The following is a 13,170-nucleotide window of genomic DNA, read 5'->3' as shown; positions in this document are numbered from 1 at the left end:
GTAAACAAAAAATACCTAACTCTAAACTGTAATAAGTGCTACGAAGGTAAAGAATCAGAACTACTTCAGGGGCATGTGGCTGGCTCAGTCAGAGGAGCGTGAGACTCCTGATCTTGGTGTCCTGAGTTCAAGCCCCACGTTGGGTGTGCAGATACTTAAATTAAAAAAAAAAAGAACAAGAATACTTCAGAATGGATGTTCAAGAAAGGCCTCTGTGAAAAAGTAACATTTAGGTTGAGACTTGAAGGCATAGTAAGGTGGTAAATTCCAGGCATAAATAAAGGCTCATCATGGCAGCAAATAACATCTGAGAGAGAAGCAAAGCAAAGGAATGAGGTTAGCAGTGGCTACATCACAAATTGTGGTAAACCACTTCACTCCCCTCATTACCAACAACTATTCCAAGCAGTTAAAGGCCCAATTCAATCTTCCACCTTCCTTGAAACCTTGCCTAATCCACTTAAACCAGAATTAATCTCTCCATAGTTCGTCAGTTTTTCATGATTTTCCAACTTCTACAGTCAAGCTTCTCAAAAAACAACAACAACAACAACAAAAAAACCCCAAGCTTATTGGTAAAAGTATACAAAGCAGAAGGAACTAAATTCTAATCCTACCTTTGCTACTTAAGAGCTATGTAGCCTTGGCCAAATCATTCCATTTCTCATGAGTTTTCTGAGGTTCAACGAACATATGTGAAATTACACAATGTTCAAATAGCTTCAGAAGTATATTATCATCAGTGTGTCGTATACAATTCAACACAGTATTCTAACTGTACAAGCACTGCAATATCACCTCCTGTAATCTGCAGACAGTATACTTGTAATACTTAAAGGGTTTCAGGTTGTGTTGGCTTTTGGAGCACCCATTAAATACTGTTAATGGTTTTCAAACCCTTTTTTTTTTTATTTTTTATTTATTCACTTGAGAGAGAAAGAGAGAGAACGAGCAGGTGGAGAGCCTGAGGGAGAGAAGCAGACTCCCTGCTGAGCAGGGAGCCCAACACAGGGCTTGATTCCAGGATCAAGGGATCATGACCTGAGCCCAAGGCAGACCTTGAACCATGTGAACCACCCAGGCGCAAACAGCTACACCCTGTTCTCCCCAAAAGAAACCTTACATAGCTATACCCTGTTCTCCCCAAAAGAAACCTTACATAGAACTCCAATCTATAAAACAGATCAAAATGAGCTTTTCATTTTAAAAAAAGGGAAGAGGTTCTGAAGCCCCCTTCATTCCCTTGAAATAGGGACAAGTCCATTCCAAGGAATAGTTTTTAAACCAGAGATCATTACTGAAAATCCTGAAAAGGAAAGAATTAAGGACAAGATCCTGTGGCTTGCCACAAGTCAAGTCCCTCTAGAACAACAACAACAAAATACATTTCTTCTTTTTCACCAGAATGGCATCAGATTCTATCACATTGATGTAATCAAAAAAGGTCACACCTATAGTAGCATTTCCATGTTTTATCATACCGGTTACTAAAGCAAAGAAAAAAATGACATTTGTTTAAGTTACTTAGTGCCATGCCAGTTTTTTTTATCATCATTTCACTCTCAGTATACTAAGTGATTATTCAGTAGTGGAAAGTTTCTCTTGTATTTCCCAAAATAAGGGGGAAAAAACCTTGCCAATTTCTGCTCTCCAGGAAACTTAGCTAAAGCTTCACAATCACACACTCCATGGCTCTATCAGCTTCACTGGATGCAATCTGCCCAGACCTCGAGATTTTAACTCTTAACAGCACTAGCAAAACTCTCATTATTCCTCACCAATCTAGAGATTAGATTCCCTCTTAATATATGATTTATCCTACAGGTTTGGAGACTCCTCTTAGAAGGGAAAATAGAAACAAGGTACCATTACAATAAAACAACCTTCTGCTGACCACCATTATGCCACTCTACCAAACAGTGGGCCCACTATCCCCTTAATGAAATTCTTTTCTTCGAACACAACTTCAAAATCCCTATTTGTCTTAGTGTTTTTTTAAATCCAAATTTATTCTGAGCGAGTGTTCTTATACTTCTACATTCATCATTGGTTAATGAGCCTTTCTCAGTAATCAGAATGTGGTTCATGAATCTGGCACCAAATTACCGAGAATAAAAATTATCTATTTTCCTATTTTGTCTTATGGTGGTTTAGAATGAGCACATTGCTAAATTGCTAAAGCACATTGCTAGAATAGCCCCACAGACCTAGGAGTCACTTTAAGACTATAAAGCCTATATACTGATGCTCTACTGTTAAGTTTTAGCATAACTGTCAAATTCCCTTCCAGACATGCTGTATTAAGCTACTCAGTAATCTGACTTTACAGACCATATTCAAGGTAATATTCAGACAATAATACAAAGACTTACAAAAACCCAAATTCTCATCAACAGAGGACTGGTTAAGTTACAGCAGGACCAAACAATGGAATACTACACTGAAGCCATTAAAAATTATAATGTCAGCACATATTAACATAAAGATACCTACATCTTAATAAAAACGATACAGAAATATAGAATTACATGTAATCAGCTTTTGGGGCGCCTGGGTGGCTCAGTTGGTTAAGTGGCTGCCTTCAGCTCAGGTCATGATCCCAGAGATCAAGCCCCATGTCACGCTCCCTGCTCAGCAGGAGTGTCTGCTTCTCCTTCTCCCTCTGCCCCCCTCCCCCCTGCTGCTCATGCATGTGCACTCTCTCTCGCTCTCTCAAATAAATAAAATCTTAAAAAAAAAATGTAATTAGCTTTTTACATAAAATAATGTGTATAAGGAAAGTTATATGTAAGGAAAGCAAGAACAACTTACAAGATATTTATTAAAAAAACATGGACAATTTCTTTGGTAAGCAGAGTTTCAGCTTTTCCTAATTATCTTTATTATTTTCTATACTATTGGGGGGGGGAGACAGGTTTCTTTCCCAGAAACAACAAAGGTACTTGCATTCTTTTGAAAAACACTAAACATCCTGGTAGAGAAGTAATTAATGAAAGGAGTTAGGTTTTCTCCTGCCACCAAACACTGCAGATGACACTTGCCCAGCATGTTCCAAGAACTTACGCCAGATTACAATGAAGCACTCAGTTTCTGGCTGAAGTATGCTGTAGCTGATGATTATATCATATATATTGCTTTTTATTACCTTATTCATGAATCATAAGGAATATGCTCCAATACAGGAAAGCTCATCAAGGCACATTACTTGAAACAAAACTCTTTTGCTTGAACATTAACTCAAATGGTATGTATAGGGGAGACAGTGCCAAAAGAGCTCTAGCTTTGGTACTGGAAAGCCACCACGGTATTATCTTCCATCTCTTTATGGAGCTTCCATGTCAACAGTTTCCACAAATTTGCCCCAATTCTCTTCTGCAAACAGCTGCCTCCACTTCCTCAATGTTTTTGCTCCCTCCCATCAGCTTCCCAAAGCACCTACTCTAGTTCAGCAGCTCACAGCTACCAGGCTCTTTGGTTCAAACATTCTGACAGGAGAAATCTGATTGAACAGCAGCCCCACCAATCCATCAGGTCAGGAGTCTATCTGGAATCCAATCAGCAATAGCTAGAGAAGTAGGTTCTTCCAAGGGATATAAGCAACCTAAGTTTTCTAGAAGAGGTTATGGCCAAAGCAGGAAGAGAAATCAATCTTCAACCACAGTAAGGAAAGTGCAAGAAGAGGCCAGGTTTATACCACATCAACTGTCAATGAACACATTTGGAGAATGTTTTTAACTTCTATGGGATTTGAGGAAAAAAAAAAAATCTCATTAACAGGTGTTAATCACATTAAAAGGCAAAACGTCCAAATGCTTTCCTGGCATACAAAGTCCTAAATAAAAGTAATTTAGTCAAAGTTCATGTCATGGACACAAAGCTCACCACCTATGTAGAAACAACTAATTTTTGCCTTTCTGCAATGCATATTAATTTAGAAAACGCTTAGGGCAGGTATTTTTTTATAAGCATATGCCTATTAATTCAGGAATAAGGTAATAAAAAGCAGTATACATGATACTTATAGCATACTTCTGCCAGAAACTCTCACATCTACAACATACTGATTAGGGGCACCTGGCTGGCTCAGTCAGCGGAGCATGTACTCCTGATCTTAAGGTTGAGTTCAAGCTCCACATGGGGTGTAGAGCTTACTTTAAAAAATGTAGGTCATTACTGACTATAGGCCCAAGAATACTGATTTAACTAGGCAATCACATCCTTCTTCTACAAAAACCTTTCATTAACTAAAATATTTACCTATTTTTTTTTAAGATTTTATTTATTATTTAACAGAAAGACACAGCAAGAGAAGGAACACAATCAGAGGGAGTGGGAGAAGAAGCAGGCTTCCCGTGAGCAAGGAACCCGACACGGGGCTCAATCCCAAGACTCTGGGATCATCACCTGAGCCGAAGGCAGACACTTAACGACTGAGCCACCCAGGCACCCCTTAAATATTTACCTATTCTCTATAAGGCACTATATTAAGGATTGGGAAAAGAAGAAAACATGGCCCCTGACTCTAAGGAGTTCATCATCCAGCAAGGAAGGCTGATGTTAATTTAAAAAAAAGAAAAGAAAAAGAAAGAAAGAAAAGAAGGGCTATAATGTAAGTACGTATTCTAAACTAAAGGATATTAGTTATTTCAAGAGAGGTTGGGAAAAATTTAAGAAGACCTCACCAAAAAAGTGAGATCTGAAGCTAGGAAGAGTTTGGGCCAAATTGTGCTATGATATATATCAGGCTAAGAAATTAGTATTTTATTCTTCAAGCAATGAAGATCTGTGACAGTTTAAGCAGATAATATGATAATCATATACTGTGTTTTAGACAGGCAACTCTGCAGAAGAAGCTGCACAATATAAAACATTTGTTCAAGACCTGTAATTAAAAACACCCAAATGAAAAAGAAAACAAAAAAACAGGGAAGGGGCGCCTAGCTGGCTCAGTCAGCAGAGCATCCAACTCCTGATCTCAGGGTCGTGAATTTGAGCCCCACACTGGGTGTAGAGACCACATTAAAAAAAGGGGAGGAGGAGGGCAGGAAAAAAATGTATGTGGTGAATATGACCAAGGGTTAGTAAGTGAGCAACTCTTACAAGGGAATTACACAAAACATTAAAACTTGAAAAGCAGAAAAAGAACACAGGCACTGTATTAAAAAATGCAAATAGCCAATAAAAGCATGAGTGTTCAAACTTACTAGTAACTAGCTATTACAATTTTCACCAAAATAACTTTTTCAAGGATAATATTCGGTACAAGTGCCCACATTGTGCAGACAGTAAAGAATGGAAATCAGTATATCCTTTCTGAAGAGCAGGTACACAATACAAACAAAAGTATGTTTATATTTTTGACACAGTGATAACTTCTAGAAATCTACCTAAAAAACAGTAATGTCACTAAAAGATTTATATACAGGATGCTCACTTGCAGCATTATTTATAACATAAGAACTGGAAACATACAATAGGAAAATATTAAATCTTGTACAAAATGAAATACTATGACACAAAAAGTATGTTTTCAAAAAGGTTACTAAGGAAAATGAGCAAACAAAACATTAGGTGAAACTAGAAACATTAAACATTAGGTGCAGCTAGATATTAAACTACATGTATCTCATTCTTAGAAATGTAAATGTGTACCAAAAATATTTCAAAGCATCAACAGGAATCATCACTGGATGATTAGATTTACAGTTTTCAGTATCTCTACAATGAGAATATACAACCTTTATAATTAAGAAAAAATTAAAGTAAAAAAGAGAAAGGCGGCTCAACCCCTTTAGCTAGGGTCTGTCACACCTCGGTCAAGCCATTATTGGAAAGTTTCTTTCTCTTTCTGAAAGTGTAAAAATTATTATTAATACACAGTATCTACACATTAGAAATACTTTTAAATCAGATAGATACTATCATTAAACATACAAGAATGTTAACATGTTTCATGAATACAGTGCTAAAGCTCATTAACAGTTATCACTACAATGCAGATAACTTACATAATTACTCCATGTTGGTAGTGCTTTATGGTTACTAAGTTATACTATAAAAATATATGAACTGAAATCATGAATACTACTTCAAATATTAATTGGTTAAGTGATACTTAACTAGATCACCAAGTAAAAATTCGTAATTTGGGACTTTGTATTGTAAAATCAGATTTCCAATTTTAGGAATCACTTAAAATTTTAGAATTATAGGTCAACCAAAAAATACTGTTACTAATGATTTAATTAATTAGTGCCTATATACTTACAATCAAAAAAACCCTCCAGAAATGCATGGTTTATTAAAGGACTCATTGCTAACAATATTTAGATTCCATTCAGCTACTTAAGGACAACCGCTCTTAAATTCCTACTACAGTTACAATGGCATTATGCCTGAAGTTGTGAAAATACCAAAAAAAAAAAAAATACTAATTTTTTATTCTGTCAAACAGTATATTCACAATGTTTTCCATTCAAACAGATCATCATAAAGTTTACACAGCATAGCATAACTAGTAAGAGCATGGCCTTTTTAGCCTGACCTGAGATTAAGTCCTGTTCAAATCCTGGCTCCACCAAATATAGTCATGTGACTCTAAGCAAGTTATATAAACCCTAAATCTTGGTTCTCTTATCTGAAAAGGGTGACAGAGTACCTACCTCAAAGAGTTGATAAAGTACTCAACACAAACTGCTCACTCAAGTATTCTGCTTTAAAAATAATGCAAACAATTATTCTGCAAATACTGTTATCACAGTATCCTGAGTTCAAGCTTAGATAGGACTACTAGCTAAGCAAGTGACAGGTGATCTTTACCTGGCAAACCATTTAGCCTTTCTGAGATTCCAATTTCTTTACCTCTAAAACTTAGATACCAATACTTGCTCCTGCCCATCTTCAAGGATAATGAGGAGGGACAAATAAATAGTCTTTGTTTAAATGCTACATTTGGTAAACTGTAATTCACTAAACACATCCATAGAATAACATCTACATTTAAAGCCATTTCAGTCTTCTCTCAGAGAAATTTACTTTACTGAGGCAAATAATGACTTCAATTTACTACTGAGATAGCTATGCTGATGGCCCAAAGCATAACTTCAGGCCTCCAACTTCTCAACACCCAGAAATGCTCTGGACTTAGTAAACTGGTTACAAAAAATAGCTAGAAAAGCCGCAAATATACAAATTCAACAGAATAAACAAAGGAATATACACTTAAAACTATTTCCTAAACTGAATGCAAACCCACAAACTGATAGTAGCCAAATTAACTCAATACATTCCTAAACTGAATGCAAACCCACAAACTGATAGTAAACAAATCAACTAAATACAACCCAAGCCTTTAAAATGTCCTTATTAAAAAAATAAAGCACTGAAAGGAAAAGAGAAACTTAAATGTTAGTATTCTAACACTAAAGCCAAACATTATTTTAAAATGTAATTTTAAGTTTTAGGATATCTGTGAAGACTATTTAAAAAGGGGATGTGGGGGTCCTTATTATGGGGTTCTTAGCCTGGTTCCTTAGACAGGCTTCAACGGGTCCTTAAACTGCAGGCAAAACTGTGCCTGTATACCTGTATGTTTCCATGGTGAGAGTGCACAGCTTCAGATTCTCAGCAGGACTAGAGGTATATAAATGGTAATATTAATTCTCTCATCAAAAACTGATGACAACAGCAGACTATTTACAATCTTTTGTTACCAACTTTTATTTTAACCAAATTACGGTCTGCCAGATTTTTAAATAAATATTTGAAGTCCCTACCGTTATCAAACCCTCTGTGCATATCAGATAGAAAGCAGTACTATCCGCATTATGTCTACCCTTTCACTCAAAGCACAAAATTTTTATATAACAATGGTGTGTCCAGGCAGACTTCTTTTAAGTTTCATCACTGTTGGTAAATTTGACAAGAAACAGGTTTTTGGTATAGACTTAATAGTTATTGTGAGCAAGATTTCAAGAAAGACCTATAACCTACTTCAATTCAACAGGTTTTATCAAGTTCCAACCATCATGATTCTACCCAGTCATGGATAAATGTTACTATAATGAGATAAAGTAAGACCCTCTGTTCTCAAGAAACTTAAGCCTCTTATGTTTGGGATACAAGAACTATAGAAAAGAACAATGAAAACAATTTTCAGTCTACAGGGAAAAAAATCAACTTGTAATTGTTTGGTATAACCTACCAATAAAATTGCTAAGTAATTAAAAAAAAAGGAAGCATCATCGTGAGATTAACGTCTAGGAGGCAAATTTTTAAATTGAGCTTTAAAGGAAATATTAAGAAATTGTCCTAAGTATTTTTAAAGACCACCGGCTTATACACAAATAGAAAATCCTTAGTATTTGTTCATTAAGACAGGTTTCTTAGAGGGTCTGCATGGCCAAATTTTGTGAAACTGGTTCCACTAACTGCATATAATTAAAGGTAATAAAAGCCAAATTCTACTTCAAGATTCTCTACATTTTTGTTTCCATAAATCCACTGCATTTTTGAGTGCTTCTAAACAAAGTTCTAGGGGTTTCCCAAAGAATTTTCAGTAAGAACTTTCATCATCTCTTTTCAAAAGATTAAATAGAGATTAACAAACTTTAGTTTCTTTAGATACTGTTTAAAGGTAGTTTTTCTAGTTGAGTTTAAAATAACTTGAAACACCAAAAAATTATTAAAAGCAGTTTTTTTCTTCTATTAGAGAGCAAAGATATTCTTTTCCCAATTTAATAAAACCATAATCACACAACTTACATCTGAGATATTAAAATAGTTCACTGAAGTAAGTACCAAGGACTTTACCTAATCACCGTATCATAAAACACCTGCACCAAAAGTATCTCAATATAAATACAAATAACCTTAAAATTCTAGGAAAATTTAGAATAACAAACATTGGAAAGTCCAGTTTGAGTAAGTGCAAAACCTGCTTCCACCTGTCAGAAAGTAAACTCACAGTTCAAAGTAACCTAGAACTATTCCACTTTTATTATTGCCTTGGGTTACTGAAGTGAAATTCAAGCATATAAATAATCAAGTAAAATTCAAACACAAACAAGAGGATACATTTTATAAACCCACTGCCTTAAAGAATATTAGAAAAGAGTAGTTTGGAAGTTTTGGGAAATATCCCAACATAAATCCAAAACCCACATAAGCAGTTCGTAAATGAGCATTTTCTCAACAATCAAGTTTTTGTAATCTTTGATCTAATGCGCCTCAAACAACTAGGCCTTTGGGCCCAGAAACAGTGAACTTGCAATACAGCTTGTTTCTTTAGGTTCAAATACTATCTTACAAGGGTCGGAAATAAAAGAATCTGCCCCCCCCCAAAAAAAATCAGTGTACGCTCTTTAATAATCAAAAGTATAAGGAATAAGGCCTTTCATTCCAGGAGACAGGCCATGACTATCCCGGGATGATTATCTGTAGTACAGTGCTCTCCTTAATAAAATTTACTATTAAAACGACGAATGGTACACTAAGAAGAAACACCATTAATTAAAAAAAAAATAGGTATGAAGGTTCCAATCATGACTATCACCGTTCATTTTCAGCTATTTCAGGGCTGGCAGAAAGGTTTAATACACCCACACACCCCCAAGGGAGGGGAAAACCACCAACCTCCTCCCAGGGAGTTTAATGAAAATTAGCAGGTAAAAGAGGCCTCCTCAGCAGCACGCTGAAAATCAAAGAGGGCGGCCGGAGGGCCGAAGGGTTCGGACTGCGGAGGAAAGCTTCGTCCTCGGACCCCACCTCCCTTCACCTTCCCCGCAGGACGAAGGAGGCGAAGGCTCATTAGTGCCTTCGTTAATTGACACCTGTAATGAGGAAACTTTCCGAGAGGTGAGACCGCCCAGGCGCGGCCTGGCCGGAGCTCCGGAGCGGCCCCCTCTCGGGCGCCCAGGTAACCGGGCCGGGCTGGGCCCGAGGCGCCGCGGCGGCCGCGCCACCGCGCACCTTCCCTGGGCGCTAGGCCCGCACGCCACCCGGCTTGGCCGTCGCCTCCCGCAGGCCTCGGCAGCCCGGGGAGCTGCGCGGGGCCCCCAAACTGTGCACCCCCACAGGCCGCCGCCGCGTCTACTTACTTTCATTTAACACCTCCACCAGGTCTGCGCAGTTCTCGCACATCGTTCGGCCGCCGCCCCCCCCTCCCCCGCTTCGGATCGCACTGACTGATCCCGACCGGCGGGGGGGAGGGGAGAGAGGCGGAGGAGGGGGCCGGCCGGCCGGCGGGGCGGGGAGGCAACGAGGGCGGGCGGCGGCGGGGACGGGGCGGAGAGCAGGAGTATGGGGGAGGGGGCCGGCGGTCCCCGGAGCGGGCGGGGGAGAGGAGGGGGGCGAGGGGAGGTGCGCCGGCCGGAGGGGCGCGGAGGCGCGGGCGGCGGGGAAGGGGGGGAAGGACGGGGGGAGGGGAGAGGGAGGGAGGGGGCGGGTGGGGAGAGAAGCAGCAGAGTCACTTCACCGACCAGACGCCGCGGCCACCGCTGACGCCGCCGCCATTTTAATAGAGCGTTCGGGCTGCGCTCGGCTTTTTCCGCCCGAGCGAAGGAGCCGACGAGAAACGCCTCGCGCTCTCATTCCTCCGCCTCCCTGCCTCTCTTCGCCTCCCGCCCTCCCACCTTTCCCTCCGCACACACGCCGCACGCTCCACACCCCGCCGCGGCCGGCTCACCGCCCTCCCTTTCCTCTTCCGTCCGGCCTCCCCGCCCTCGGTCCACCCCCTCGGCGCGCTCGCCCACCCCGCCCAGCCCGGATCTCTGTCAGCGGCCGGAAGGGAAACACGAAGCCAGCGCGGCTGCGGGGGGAGTCCGGGTGAGTAGGAGAAGATGGCGGAGACACCGAGCGGCCCGCGGTTGCGCGGCGTCGCCCACCGCGTTCCACTCCGCGGGCTGCGAGGTTTAGCGAGCGCCGGGTCACTCGCGCCGCCCTGTTCCCCGCCCTTGCGCTTCGCCATTTTTCCTCCGGGCCCACGAAGAGGGATTGGTGGCGATTTCTCCCTCCCCGCTCTCGGGTTTTTGGGGTGGGGGAGGCAGGGGTTCAAAGGGGAGCCGGGCCGGAGCGACCCTGCAGCCCGAGTTGGGGCACACGGCCCTCTCCCCGCGGGCCTTTGTGAGAATGGAACAGCCCAGGGGCGGCGTAACCTGCATCTGTGTTGATCGCTACCCTCGATTCTGTAAGGCTCATCCGTCCTCGAGCAGTAAGACACCTTGATGTGACAAGAAATGGCGGAGTGAAGAGCGTTCACATGGCATCTCTTCCCTTTTACGCGAGAGGGCCCTGCACCAATTACCGGTCCTCAGCTCTTCACCTGAAATAGCATATTATACTTCTCAGCGAAGAGCAAATCGCCAGGGTATTAAGATAGGGACAAAATGAACAGGTGAAGGAAAGGGGACACTTCAGCTCAAGTTGGTTAACAACTAGTTAACATTAGGAAAATTTTTCTCCTACCCTCACTGATTTCTATATCCAGTATGTTTTTATGGAGATGTGACTGAACAGTCCAAAAGGGAGTGTACCTAATCTTAGAACTATAACCGGAGCAGCTATTCAGACCCTGTAGTAATTCTTTTAAAAGGTTTTATGGAGGTTCTGTCCCACCATCTTTCCATGCCAGGACCACCTTGCCGGTATTGTTTACCTTTCTGCTGCTTGAACTTGATGGTATAGTTTCTGCCCACCTGTTTTACAGTGCTCCATAGGAGCAGGTGATCCTTCAGAGCTGTGGAGATACTCTTATTATCTTCCTTTCCCATCTTTACTATAAAACTTGGGTTTCTGCAGACTTGACTTTTCTCCTTGACCATCCAGCATCCATTCCCACACACCCCTCTTAACTACCAACAGGGAAACTTGCCAAATCCAAATTTTGTTTTGTTTTTCAGGTGGCAGCTAGAGGTTTTGAATTCCAGAAGGAAAGCCCCAAGGAATATTTGCTACTGGTTTAAAACAATCATAGTAGGGGTGAACCTGTGTTTGAGTCCTTGCCAGTGAAATGTGACCAGAAATCTGCAGAGTGGATCTTTTGGAAAGAATTGCCCATTACTAAAAAAGGGGGACAAATTCAATAGTCATTACCCTTAACCCTTCTTTCTGTCTGAAACATAGTTTTGATTTACAAAGTAATACAGCATCTGTTGTCTAGCGTTTGTTTTTGCTTTTTACAGTGAAACTACAAACAGGATAAAAGCTAACTATGAAGTTGATAATGCAGAAAAATAAGGTGTGGTGGGTCTCTGATACATCCTAGAACAGCAGTCCCCCCCAGATTGCTTGTCTGTCGCATTTTCCTTAAGCCACTGTTTCCATTACTTGTGGCCAAACACATTGCTGATACAGAAAGTGCGGACAACTATTACCATACATGTGGAGTACTTCTAGGATATATTGAAGACACAGTCTGATCTTTTTTTTTTTAAAGATTTTATTTATTTATTTGACAGAGTGAGAGCAGGAACACAGAGGGAGTGTAGGAGGGAGAAACAGGCTTCCCGCTGAGCAGGGAGCCCGATGTGGGACTCCATCCCAGGACCCTGGGATCATGACCTGAGCCAAAGGCAGACGCTTAACCAAACTGAGCCACCCAAGCGCCCTGACACAGTCTGATCTTTAAAGAAAATTTTTTAAAAATTGCTTCCTAGTTTTTTTTTTCCTTTACAAAGTTATGTGAAATGATACTTGATTTAAAATTCTTTGAGGGGCACCTGGGTGGTGCAGTCTTTAGGCATCTGACTCTTGGTTTCGGCTCAGCTCAGCTGGTGATCTCAGGGTCATGAGATGAAGCCCTACATCAGGCTCTGTGCTTAGTGTGGAATCTGTGAGATTCTCTGCCTCTTCCACTTGTGCTCTCTCAAATCTTTTAAAAGAATAAAATAAAATGCTTTGAGAATCTAGAGTATTATTGTCATAAATGATCATTACTCTTTAGTCAGCACTTCAGAACTCAACAAACTTCCTGTAGAGGGCCAGAAAGTAAATATTTTAGGCTCTCTAGGTGCCCCAACTTTCTATCACAACTACTGAACTCTGTTAGAACAAAAACAACTATAGACAGTACATAATGGAAAAAGTGTGGCTGTGTTCCAATAAAACTTACAGACACTGAAATTTGAAATTAATATTTTCACATGTCACAAAATACTATTTTTCTTTTGATAT

General features: G+C 40.6%; 1 protein-coding gene and 1 long non-coding RNA gene across 5 annotated transcripts in view; one reads left to right on the top strand and one right to left on the bottom strand.

The window, feature by feature from the left end:
- USP34 (ubiquitin specific peptidase 34) overlaps window positions 1–10,200 on the bottom strand; it is a 264,454-nt gene extending 254,254 nt beyond the window's left edge. For 3 of the 4 annotated variants that reach the window (XM_028089696.2, XM_088026523.1, XM_088026522.1), the window contains exon 1: window positions 10,098–10,199. In XM_028089696.2, coding sequence (XP_027945497.1) covers window positions 10,098–10,140 — 43 coding nt within the window. In that variant the 5' untranslated portion in view covers window positions 10,141–10,199. Of the gene's footprint in view, window positions 1–10,097 lie in introns of all 4 variants that reach the window. The other variant, XM_028089697.2, reaches the window with a different exon arrangement.
- A 558-nt stretch (window positions 10,201–10,758) lies between these two features.
- LOC114198314 (uncharacterized) lies at window positions 10,759–12,138 on the top strand. The gene is made up of 2 exons (XR_003607084.1): window positions 10,759–10,824; window positions 11,898–12,138. It is a non-coding gene; the product is annotated as an uncharacterized LOC114198314 (long non-coding RNA).
- The last annotated feature ends 1,032 nt before the right edge of the window (window positions 12,139–13,170 follow it).

The sequence above is a fragment of the Eumetopias jubatus genome, unplaced genomic scaffold (genome assembly GCF_037043125.1).
Source record: "Eumetopias jubatus isolate StellerSeaLion01/CBP00866 unplaced genomic scaffold, mEumJub1_p1.0 scaffold_9, whole genome shotgun sequence".
Classification (NCBI taxonomy): Eukaryota; Metazoa; Chordata; class Mammalia; order Carnivora; family Otariidae; genus Eumetopias; species Eumetopias jubatus.
The sequence above is the reverse complement of the archived record's forward strand: the minus strand, read 5'-3'. Positions and strand labels throughout refer to the sequence as shown.